Genomic DNA, 13293 nt, shown 5'->3' on the forward strand with positions numbered 1-13293 from the left:
TCTTGCTGATTCAGCTATCTTCACTCCAAAGTGTGCCACCTTAAGTTCCCTCGTCCTTCCTCCTAGACATTCATGAACCTGCTTGCTGTTCCTCCTTTCTCTATATGTTTCCGGGCAGCCAGAACAATTTGCAATACTCCCCACGCTTCCCACTGCACCACTCCCCACCGCCCCGCCCCGCCCCAGCCACATGGTAACCAAGAATTCACTCAAAGACTGGGTTAAAGTTAACGGTAAAGGCCCCCAAAACAGGCTCCTGTTCAAGATGTCAGAGGCAATGTATGTGTTTGTATTTTCTTCCTCCAGAGACTCAATTAAAATGTCTGTCAATGAATAAACTTACAAAAACAAGGAGAAAGGAAAGTGAGTTCCAGGAGTTCCTAGTGTATGACAGGTTCTGGCATTCAAGGGATCCCCACATCTCCTTAAAATGAAGCCTGCCTGTCAAAGAGCTCTTGGCTGGCCACTGCCCAGGAGAAAGACTCGGCCATGCAACAGATCCAGACACAGCAATGAGCAAAGCCACAGAGCTTCACAGAAAAGCAAACCAAGCCCTCCACACCTAAATATACCCAGACTACCAGCCATCACCTTGCTCATGAAGAAACCTGTATATAAAAGAGAGAGACTGAAACACAATAGCTAAACAACTCATCCTGGAGTAAAGAGAGATGATTCAGGAACCACAAAGATCTTAAAAATCCTACTTAGTATTCTTAAAAAGATTTGAGAAGATACTGCACCCATAAAATACAAATAAGATTGCACGAAAAGATAATGATTAGAGGACAAAACAACCTCTTGAAAATAAAATAATATGATTATCAAGCAGAAACTTCAATTGGAAGGATCAAAGATAAAGTTAAAATGGAAGATACTAGGAAAAAGATGATGGGCATGGAGCACCCACCTATTAGGTCCATTATCTGACTGTTGGGTATTTCAGATAGAAATTAAAAACAGAAGACAAAAGTGAAGAATGATCAGGAAAAAGGAAAGCCTCCTGTCACAAACTCTGGTGACACTCTGTGCTCCTGCCTGCAGCCCTGCATTTGCTCAGTTCTCTGGAGCACTACCTTCTGAAGTTGGCTGGGAGCATCTGGTCTGCTGCACTTTTGAGGATTTCCACAATTTTTAAGGGACAAGGTTTTAAGAAAAAAAATCCTATAAAATATTAGTGAATATGCTCATTTTATCTCTTTCCCTAAAGTTTTCTAATCATTAAAAGCACCAATAATGCTACCACAGCCTCCTTACCACCATAGCCACCAACACAGCCATAGCCACCCTTGCCACTATGGCCCCCTTCACCACCATCCTTATCATCCTCACCATAGCTACCTTCATCACCACAGCCAACATTACCATCACAGTCACCATTTCTACCCCAGTCACCATCTTCATCACAGCCACCTTTAACACCACAGCCACCTTTAACACCATCCTCACCATGGCCATCACTACAACCACAGCCACTAGGCCCCAACATGGCCACCTTCTCCACCAAAGTCACCATCCTTGCCACAGCTGCCTCCATCACCACAACCAACATTAGCATCAGAGTCACCACCCCCACCACAGCCACCTTCACCACCACAGCCACCAACACAACCACAGCCACCATCCTCACCATAGTTGCCTTCATTACCACAGCCACTAGAGCCATTTTCACTACCATAGCCACCATTCTCACCACAGCCAGCAACACAACTGAGGTTACCATCCCCCTCACAGATGCTTCATCACCACAGTTGACATTACCATCAGTCACCATCCTCTCACTACAGTCACCGTCACTACCACAGTCACCACAGCTACCTTTACCACCATAGCTAACAAGGCCACCACAGCCAGCACCCCCACCACGGCCATCTTCACCACCATAGTTACCTTCACAAGCACAGTTACCTTCTCCACCACAGCTACCTTCATCACCACCCCCACTATAGTCACCAAAACAACCACAGCTACCATCCTCACCACAATCACCCTCACCTCCAGAGCCAATATCACTACTGCAGTCACCTTTACCACCATGGCAACCATCACCTCCACAGTCCCTTCATCTCCAGAGCCACCATCACCACCACCCCTAACATTATTATGATCTTGATTTTGACATACAACATCAGACTTAATTACATGTGAGTTTTGGGGAGGAATTGAGTGCAAGCTTTTTCTCTTAAAAAAAACGTCCTTACTAAGCAACTAAATAGTTTAAACAAGATTGCAGAAGACATGCTGAACTTACCCAAGGGGTCAGATGTAATCACTATGTTTAATTTCAAAAATACTTTCATTTATTCCTTAGTAGATATTCCAAAGTCTGACTCTTACCCAACATCTGACAAAACTAACTGGGGTTACTTTGCATTTTAGGAAAGTAGTAATGTTATATTTCTTCATCTTCCACAAAATTAGTCTAAGTGGGTGAGATTTTAACAATGTACACACAGAAAATCACACATATGTTCTACTTTTAGTATAAAGAAAAAAATGCTTGTCACTTAATTTCTAAAATGCTTTTGATCATAATCAACCTACTTTTCCCATTTTTTTTTTCCTGATCTTCCCTTGCTGAAAGTTGTCAAGACAGTGGACCAGGCCTGCACCTTACTAATGTCAAGCTAAGAGTGTGAGAGAGCCACTGCTCCACACGGGCCACTGGCTTGCTGGCCTAAGACAGCTGGTCTTCAGACTAGATTTAACACTGTTCAAAGGCATCAGCTTAAATTATTTAGGAAGGAGCGTTTTGACATAATCATCATTAGTCATACGCACTTTTATGATCAGCAGTTTTTAATGGTATCCTGCTGTTATCCAAATATTTATTAGTCCTGTCAATATGATTTACACAAGGCTTCAAAAAGAATTCTGATTTTTAAGCAGATTATTCAAAAATTATGACATGTTGACCTATCCTCATGAATGAAAATAAAAATACTGCAAATTTATGTGTAAATAAAACCATAATGAGATATCACTATAAATTTACTACAGTGGTGAAAAAAGACAAACTGACCATGCCAGTGCTGCCTGATGAGGATGCAGAACCGGAGTTTGCAGACAGTCCTGAGGGAATGCATGATGGTACAGATGCTTGGGAAAAGAGTTTGGCAGTTTCTCTGAAAGTAAAACACACTTGCCATATGACCCAACAATCATATTCCTAGGATTTACTCAAGTAAAATGAAAAATTATGTCTACACAAAAAGCCTGTAAGTGAATGTTTATAGCAGATTTATTCCTATTTGTCCCAAACTGGAAACTATCCATCCACGAACTATTGACTAGACAGACAAACCACAGCTCTTTCTTACGGTGGAATACTACTCAGCATCAGAAGGAATGAATGCCTGATACATACAGCAACATGGATCAGTCTTAGATTCATTATGCTAAAGAAAGAAGCCCGACTCAACAGGTTGCATACTATTCAATTCCCCTTATATGATATACTGGAAAAAGAAAAACTACAAGGGTAGAAAACAGAGCAGTGGTTGCTGGGAGTGGGGCTGACTCAAAAGGGGCAAAAGGGAGTGAGTGCTGGAACTCATTTATATATTGATTGTGGTAGTGGTGGTTATGTGACTGTATGCATTTGTCAAACTTCATAGAACGTATGTCTGAAAAGAATATATTTCATTGTATGTAAATTTTACCTCAATAAACCTAACAAAAGAATTTAGTGTGGTAACCTGAAGAAAAATTAGAGTTTAAAATATGTATAGTCTTTACTTGTACACCTAAAGGTACAAATGAAAGTCAAAAGCCTCACTATCCCTGTGGCATAGACAGGTTAACTTCACTGCCAGTTTAGCCTTTACCTAAAGGCTACCGTGTTACCATGGATACAAGCTCTTATTCTTTTTTGTATGAAACCTTTCATATTATTAAATTGTGACTCACATGGTGCAGGGGTAAACTTGGAAACATCCAGACAAAGTCACCCAAGAGTTTTTCCGTGTTAGGAACCCTGCCCATAGTGTTTTCTTCATGAACACATGCAAAACTGTGTGACGTCAGTGAACATATCCTTAAGGGGTTAAAGAAAGAAAGGTTAGAAGCTTTTTGGCTAAATTGAAGGCGATTCCAAAAGCTGTCTGCTAGTCCTAAGGTCATTAAGGCTCTTTCTTTTTTTGTTGTTTGTCACAGAAATAATTTCCCAAACATAGAATGTGGAAATTCTATGGTGACATATGGGAGGCTGACCCCTCCTCTCTCTGTCATCTTTCATGTGAAACCATGATTTTCTGATTTATAAAGTGGATAAAGTGGAGATTGAAGGTAGGTTTTAAAGTCAGGCTAATTCTTTGTGGTGGGATTCAAATTAGCAAATTGTGGTAATTTATTCATACAAGGTAGGTCATGATAGAAACAAGACTTTAAAAAGCACCTATATTTTAAAACTCTGTTAAAGATGTTCTGCCGCAGAGATAGCCATACATCTGCCTAACAACCAGTAAACATTAACATCACAGCAGCCACCGGGGACCCAGTGCTTTCTGTAGGTTAAGGAGGCACCGCACACACCTCTCAGGCCTTGGCTCTCCCGCTCCCTGTCTTGCCCTTCATGATCCAGTATCCCACACAGCCCAGAGCTCCCACAGGCACCATGCTAGGCTTGCCTCCAGGTCTTTGTCTATTCATTCCCTCATTTGACACAGATATTTTGACTGTCTACTATGTGTCTGTTATGGATTGAATTGTGCCCTGCCCCCCAGCCCCAAATCCAAATGTTGAAGTCCTAGCCCCTATTACCACAGAATCTGACCTTATCTGTAAATAAGTCTTTGCAGATATAAGTAATTAAGATGAGGTCATCCTGGAGCAGAGTGGGCCCCTAATCCTATATGAACAGTGTATTTATAAAAAGCAGAAATTTGGACACACACACACAGAGAATGACGAGGGATGATGAAGGCAGAGAGCAGGGTGATGTGTCCACAAGTCAAGGAAGGCCAAAGATTGCCAGCCAAGCTCCAGAAACTGGGAGAGAGGCAGGAGTCAGGCTCTTCCTCACAGCCTCAGAAGGAACCAACCCTGCTTTTGGACCCTAGATCTTGGATTTGTAGCCTTCAGAACTGTGAGACAATACATTTCTGTCTCAACTACATTTTTAGCTATATAAAGTACATTTCCTACTGACAAGGAGATTCTGAAAAGATATGAGAAGCTCCATTAACTGAATCCCTTGTTCAGGAGGATGGCTCAGGTGGTGATTTGGAACACTGCTCCTTTGTGGACCAGGCACGTGGCTCCTCAGTGCTTCTGCAACCCTGACTGAGCAGCTCACCCTTGCCTCCTCTGACTTCTTTTAGGTTTGAATTTGCAATAACCTAAAAGACTTTATATACTTTTAAAGCAACTGGGATAATCTTTTCTAGAGGGAGAAAGGGAGAGTTGTGTAAAGTGTGACGTAGTGGCTTTTGGGCTAGGTCTGGCATCATGGTCTTTGGGGAAATTGACGGCCTCTCATCTTGGCGAGGGCGCTGACAAACACCCAATGTTGGGGCATATGGACAACCCCAGAAGTCTCACACAGCAGCTGTTACATCGATTTTCAAGTACAGAGACCTAAGCAATAACTGTAATGACGTTTTCCTGGCTGGCTCTGACCTCTGAATCTCACTGATTAGTCTAACACACACTGTGAACATCAACCAGTTAGGACTCTAAGCCAAGACTCAAAAATTGCTTTAAAATGGCAGGAGATGTTTAAGACATAATTTGTATGAGTTGGTTATTAACTTGCTCACTTCCCAATCCGTGATTCTTTTTTATACTCTCCCTCTCAATTATTTTTCCCTGTTAGGTTGATGTTTCTGTAGTAGTTACCTCTAATAATTAAGATACTTCTGTAGGCAATCCATGCTCTGGATGTTACAGAGCAGTCAATATGGATGGGGGAATTAAAAAAAATTGACTCTATATATTTTAACTTTCCATCATTCTACTTATATTTCCCTGGTTTAAATAAAAACAATCTTTTTTTTTTCAGAAAATATTGACTAGATTTGTATATTCAGAGGGGTAATTTAAAAATACCCATGATGATAATTTATGTTCTATTATTCTAAGGTAACTCAAAGGCCCAAACACCTTAAGAATATCAGGTACCAATTGACGTTTTCAGATACAAATCTGACTGTGAATCTTTGACTCTATTCCCTCACTGCCAACAGTCAGATTTTCCCCTCCCGTCAACATTTTATTTCCCACAGTACCTGTTCCTTTTCCCTACTCCAAAGCCCTCAAATTTCATTTCCTTTCTAACAATTGCCATAAATACACATCTTTAAATTCAGTATGCCAGGATGAAGTCTGGCACTCTTCAACAAAAACACAGCTATTGCCCTGTTTCTAAAGTTATCTATCCCCCAAAACTCTGATGCTTCATGTATTCCATCAACAAACATTTCTTAAACACGTAATGTGCTCAAAGAACCTGACTAGATCCTAAGTGTAATACAGAAAAAGTGGAAACAATATAATTTACATTGACACTAATCTTGAAGACAGACAAACTGCTTTTGTAAAATCAGTTGTCCTGCTTTGAAGTTAAAAGTTCTAAGATTACAAAACGCTTGTATCATGCAGGGATCTGCTAGGTATTTGCCATGGGGCTATATTTCACATGCAGCCTTTCAATCTCCTAAATCCAAATCATTTTCCTTTATTTCCTACCTCCAGGGTGATTTCTTCAACATATTTTATTGGCTTGGCTTTTCTCCAGATTCTACCCTTCACAAATAGTCATTAGCACTTTTCTGTCCTAGGAACTTGGCTTTTTGGTTGTCATTTCTTCTCCTTCACCCTTTCCAGCACACAGCTGCCTTTCCATTTTCATTTAATACACATATCCCTTTCTCTCAAAAAAAAAAAAAACATCTGGGCCGGGTACCTGCTGCATGCCTTGCATGGTTTGCTGCAGGAACTGCAGTTGCTGGTCCTTGGTGAGGTTTTCTTCTGTTCGGAAAAGCTGTTCTTTTTCTTGTTTCAGCAGCTCCACCTCATTCCTGTAGGCATCCAGCTGCCAGCGGAGACTGTCATTCTCCTCTTTCAGAGCGTAGGCCTGGGCAGCCAGGGCTGAAGGACAAACAGAACGAGTTCAGGTGAGCTACCACCTTCTTGCTTAGCTTGAGGAGGACTTCTGAGGGAAAGGGAGTCTGTCACCCAAGTTCTTAATGTTTGTACCAGCTCAGAAATAAAAGCAAAATGCCATACCCTGGGGCTCTATTTTGTAGTTGGTATGCATCACTTCTCTCGGGAACTTTTATCTATTCTGTTTGTTCTGTCTTACATATGAATGTTTCTTATGGGCGTGGGATTAACTCCTCCCAAATTCTTGTCCCCTGACCTCTCCCTCAATGCTAGACACCCTCACAGACATTGGTATGTGGTGCTAGGTGGTGACAACATTCAGAATTCCAGGCAACAATCATATCTACTAAATATCGTCTTCCCCCTTTCTACGGGATTGCTTAGCTCCTTGGAGGGCTGCTTTCTTTCAAATAATCAGCAGTTCTACAGGTTGAGACATGCAGCAGCAACCCAGGGGAGAGAGGAATTTATATGCACACCATTCCTTCCTGCTCTACTGCTGGGACAAATTGCACAGATTGTTTTCCTCCAACTCCTATCAGAATGGGAAGCTAGTTCCATCTGTTTCACCAACAGATTAAAACTCTTTTCCTCTACAAGGCTGAGTGGTTACTCTAATACCTCTCCCTGAAACCCCAAATTCTCCACATTTAGATTCAGACTTCATTCATATGTCTATCTTATTAAGAAACCAAGACAGTTAACTCAGGGTCTCACACATCTCAAGGCTTCAGAAATAGCTGAAACTGAAAAAGAAAACAAATGGTACCAAACAAAGATTGAGGGTAGGGAAACTCCTTTCCCTAGTTTCTACCTTATTGCTTAGGGGTCTCTCCGAAAATCAACATAGCCTGCTGAGCACTCATAAAGTACTGGATCAAGAGCTTTGTATGAACTCACTCACTTCATACCCCCATCAAGCCTGTGATGCCGGTGCTGGTCTTATCCCCATCTTTACAGATGAGAAAAATGTGGTACAGAGAAGTTATGTAACTCATCCAATCCCACAAAGTAAGTAGCAGAAAGCCTTCACACCCAGGCTGCAGGCTCCAGAGTCTCTGCTCTCGATTACCATCGGTCCATGTGTTTAGTTCTTACCAGGCTGTTCAAAACCAGTCTCACATTCCCCCACCAACTCTCCCACCAGTCTCCCTTTAATCTTCCCCCTCACAGAAAAGCCATTCCCCACTTGTGTAAGCAAGAGAAAAGTGAAAGAAAATTTGAAATGCTTGTTACCAGAAACTTCAAACATGTAACTTCCAGTAGATAAGGGCACGGCGTGGAGCCCACTGCACACCAGGTTGTCAGTGCATGCGCGTTTCCAGCCCCCGTTCCCCATGTCAGAGGACCAAATCAAGGTTGCCTCCTGAGTGTTTTACCTGCACATTACAGTTCCATGGTGATAAAGCTTTACTGAGGTGCTCTGAGACCATAGTGAATTCTCTCCTCAAATATCAAACGTCAAATTACGTTAAAAATAGTTCTACAGTTGAGTGTTTTACAGTACTCCATCTTGCAAAATGATAATCTCTGTGTAGTACACACTGAACTACTAATCAAACAGAACATGCAATTACCCAGAAATTTCCCTACCTCAAGCCAGTAGGGATCAATTACTTAACATGTATTTACTTCATATTTACCTGTGCTCAGGTCTGTGTGGGCATCTCAGACCACAAAAAGAGGAGATAGAATACATCTCTTCTCTCAAAGAGCTTAATCTAGTAGAAACTGACACATTTAAAAAGAAACTATTGCTTTCAAAGGACGAAAGGATAGTGTGATGTCTGGAATACAGCAGGCACTCAATAAATTTTGGTTGACTGAATAAATGAATAAATAAATGAGTAGAGATGCATGACAAAAAAAATGCATCCTATAGGAGTTCAGAGAAGGGAAATAAAAATTCAGACTGAAGGAATAAAAGAGGGTTTTGGAAGATGAAAACCCCAAGAATTTGGGAAGGATGTCTCTCAGTCAGGAGCCAGAGCATAAGCAAAAGCCCAGAGATGAAAATCAAAGGTAGAACACTTGGGGCAAGAAGGAGAGAAACTTGACCAAAAGCCAAGTGTTTGTCTGGAAGCAGTGAGAGAAAGGGGATCCACGTCAGGTGATGTGAGAAGATGGGGAAGGTTAGGTTCAATGGAGCGGCCAGTTGAGAACCACTGACAGTGCTTGGGGGTAGTGGAAGGACATGATGAAATTGGGATTTAGGAACATTAGTTTGGCAATGGTGCATGGAATGAACTGGAGGCTGAAGAGAATGAATAAAGGAGATTTTATTTGGTGTATGTGTGTGCAAAACCAAGGAGCAGCCACTTTTACAGTTTTCAGAGACTCATAAAATCAGAAATTATCCAGCACGTATGCCGCAGCATGAGCCAATGCTTTTTAACATTGTGCAGCCCAGCTTAGGATCTTGTCCACACCCTGAGATACCACCTGCTGACAGCTCCGTTTACCAAGCCATAAGGAAATGGTTATGAGGAATCATTTGTGAGAGGGATGTTGTAATAGGGCAAAATCACAGAAAATGCAAATGATGAAGAAAGTGTTGGCACTACATAGGCACATTACTACATTTAGTAGCATTCAAAGACACTTAAGTCATTTCCTTAGGAAGCTCTATTTGGCCCTTTTTCAATTCAGAGTGGCATTTTTATTATCATAACTGATAGCAGGTGTTTGTGAAGAAATCGATTAGTATGCAGGGATGGAAATTACATTTTCCAAATGAATTACATAGTCTGCAAGATATGCTGAAATCTGTATAGCAAAATGCAAGCAGCTATAAAGCATGTGCCAGCAGCATTATTTAAATAAATTATCTGAACATAAATACATATAGGAAAGTGTACCATCCATTATTTTAGGGGATCTCTTACAAACCTATGGAATGGTACTGCTGAGAGTTCTTATTCTTGGCTAAGCCAAGTGACTACAGTGCCTGCCAAGCAGGATATAATATTGTTTGCATTCCCGGAATAGGAATGTGATATCATCATATTAAAAAAACCCACAACAGCTGTAATTCCCCCCACCAAAAAAAAAAAAAAATCAATACCATAGCAAATTCCACCAACATTTTTATAATTGGGGCACATAACTGATTTACATTCCTGATTAAATGATTTCAAGCTTGATTTTTACAAAAAAATTTTCGTTACTCATGTGGCAGCAAGTAGTTATCTTCTAAAGGGTGAGAAATTGTATATTGACTCCACTTAGCTTCAGGCCACCTGTTTGTAAACATCACTCAGTGTCACACTGCAGCCCTGAATCTATTCCTCAGACAAGGCTGCCTGGAAGAGGCTATATTATGTTTCTTGGGCCAGAGCTCTAACAGAAAAAAAATCCTAATAATTTCTGACTTAATATAATTTCTCAGTATATTAAAAATTCAGAAATTGGAAACGGCAACTCTTTTTATTTCTCTCTCTTCTCTTTAGTTCTTTCTGGAATACTGTACTAAATTAAAGAGTTTTGAAAAAATGTGTCATCAAGCTTCCATGATAAAATTTACCTTATGAGACTGCACAATGAATCCACTATCCAAATAAGCATAAGGATTAAAAAAAAAAGTACAGTGTGCATCTTTCGGTAGGAATTCCTAAGGAGTGCACCGGGTGCCAATTAATGGAATACGTAAGAGACACCCCATGTGGATCACCAATTTCTGATAATAAAAAAAGAATAGAATTAGACACCTTCAATGTCAACCGGACTGAATGTGATTAAATCTTTTGTTGGTGATTTTAAAGGCACTGCTGAATCTAGTGGTGCCTCTGGAGTACCATCAATTAATTCACCAACCACCCATTTATGTATTTATTAAGAAAACATGGTGAGGAGCTGTAGCATTCACAAGAAGCTTAAGGCCAGCACAGTCATCCATTTCTACTTACTCAGTACTTTAGAAAAATTCTGAATACTGGAATTTTCTGATTGGATCAAAAATGAAATAATAAAATTGGAAAAATTTTGCTAGGCAAGATTGTTATACTTCAAAACTTAGCACTAGACTAAAAAACGACCAAAGTGACACTAGTGTATGAAAATCAATGCAAAGATTGAACTGCACTGCTGAAGAAAAGGCTTAAAGGTATTGCAGCATCTTGTTATATTCTTTACTAGAGTCTATATAAACCATTATTCTTTATATTAATTATGGTCAAAGTGACCTCGTCTTCTGTCTCCTGTCTTACTGTGTTTCCATGGGAACAGATAATGCCATGCTTAACTTCTTTAAGTAAATAATCTGGAGAAAGCCTTGAAATCTCTTTTACCAGCCTGAGCCAGCCTCAGAAAAATAATTAGCAATATATGAAAAATGTAAGTTGTTTTGGGTTATGTCCCAGTAAGCTGACAGTCTGTTAATATCTTTTTCATGCTCAGGCAAGATGTAACTAAATAATAAAACATTTTAACATATTGTTTCTAACAATATCTGTGTTTCTCCAGAACTCTTAGTCTTTGTGTGTTTAGGCAACTCTGCGTTTAACATTCCCCCTCCACTTTGCCAGATGTCCCCCTAAAATGCTGGAAGGACACTGCTGAACTGTAGATTTCCTTCCCACATGCAAAGAAAGTCTTTTTCAAGAATTTATTGGCTGCTACCCAGGGAGGCAGTTGTACCGATAGCCCCTGAACACAGGAGGGCGGAGGCAGGCTGGCCTAGCAAATGTCACCACAATATCTGTGTGCCTTCAACGGCTGCCTCCTCAGCCACGATCCTGCCTCCTGCTCCACTATGAAAGGGAGCTGTAGTTATGGCCCAGTGACAGGGACTCTCTCCAGCTTCTATCTGCTTCTCTACATTCTGAATCTTCTTGTGAGGTGCCTTGAGGCCTTTAGATGCTATTCTGTGGCAGAGACATTATCATGCTGTGTACTCAAACTCATGCTTCTCTTTGCATACAGCAGTGTTGCTCCTGAGAGGTGACTGCCCTAGAGGGTGCCATGTGAGCAGTTCTCATCAATGGAGTGTGAGGGGGAGTGAGGATGCCTTCTGCACAGTCCCTCATTCTCTGCCTGCTGCTGGAATAAGCTTGGGTCTCTGAGTCACCACATGGAGGAAAGGTGCCCACAGGCCCAGAATATCTGCCTTGGACTGTTGTGTGCCCAAAAAGTAACACTTTTTTTTTTTTTTTGGTTAGGCCATCTTTATATAGCAGCTGGTGTTACTCTAACCCAGTGTTCTCCAAACATTGGCCTGCATTACAAGCTCCTGGCGGGCATATTAAAACACACTTTTCTGGGCCCTACCCTCAGTTTCCAGTTCAGTTTGTCTGGGAGGAAGCCCAAGAATTAGCATTCTTCCAAGTCCGCGGGTGGTGCTGATGCTGCTGGTGCAGAGACCACACTCTGAGAGCCACTGCTCAGACCGCCGCTCATTCTATCCCGATTCCTAAACGGGCTGTGGTTGGCTTGTTTGGAGAAATGCTTCGGAAAGAACCACATACTTGGCTTGTCATTCTGGTTTTATTCCTTGATCTCCTTTTGTATGAGCCCCGACTCCATGTTCTGCACCTGGGAAGGCAGCCCTGTTGCATCCCTGTGCCCAGGTCCCATGAGCTCAGCTTGCCCTGTGCCCTGGCTATCTCCTATGGAAGATTTGAGCAAAAGGCACAGTCGCTATTCTGTTTTCTTCAAATAACAGTAGCAGTCATGGGAATAGCAACAGCGGTAGTGACAGCTAATGATTTTTATGTGCCAGGCACTGAGGTAAGCATATTCTTTACACAGTATCCTTTCACCCTCATGAAAACATGATACAGTCAATACGATTACTATTTCTATTTTCCACATGATGGAAGTGAGTTTCTGGGAGACAGAGGTTGCTGGTTGGAGGTAAACGGTGTGGCTCTAGGACTATATTCCTCCATGTAATGCCACCAGGCTAGCTTAGCTCCATGTAAGTGCCACCCATCCCAGAGAAAGGAGTAAACCAGGGACCCTACTGTAGTGGCTAGTTTGCTCCTAACAGAAGTAAAACATTCAATTTCTGGCTCTATCTGGGGAGTGTTCTGCTGGAGAGAGACTCTGCTATGAAAGCAGAGAGGAGGATCCTGTTTTAAAATAAGCTTGCAAGTATTTTCTGCAGGACAAATTTGAGGATGATTTATGGAGAAGTTAAACTCACCCTTCAGGAAATCTTGAGGCCTGGCTGGAACCACTTAGGGATCCTAC

General features: G+C 41.4%; 1 protein-coding gene across 12 annotated transcripts in view; it reads right to left on the reverse strand.

Moving 5' to 3' along the window:
• Positions 1–13293, reverse strand: part of ENOX1 (ecto-NOX disulfide-thiol exchanger 1) — a 571794-nt gene that overhangs the window by 77116 nt on the left and 481385 nt on the right. For all 12 annotated transcript variants that reach the window (XM_054528960.2, XM_063714804.1, XM_054528961.2 and 9 more), the window contains one exon: positions 6905–7089. In XM_054528960.2, coding sequence (XP_054384935.1) covers positions 6905–7089 — 185 coding nt within the window. The remainder of the gene's footprint in view (positions 1–6904; positions 7090–13293) is intronic.

The sequence above is a fragment of the Pongo abelii genome, chromosome 14, assembly GCF_028885655.2.
Source record: "Pongo abelii isolate AG06213 chromosome 14, NHGRI_mPonAbe1-v2.0_pri, whole genome shotgun sequence".
Lineage (NCBI taxonomy): Eukaryota > Metazoa > Chordata > Mammalia > Primates > Hominidae > Pongo > Pongo abelii.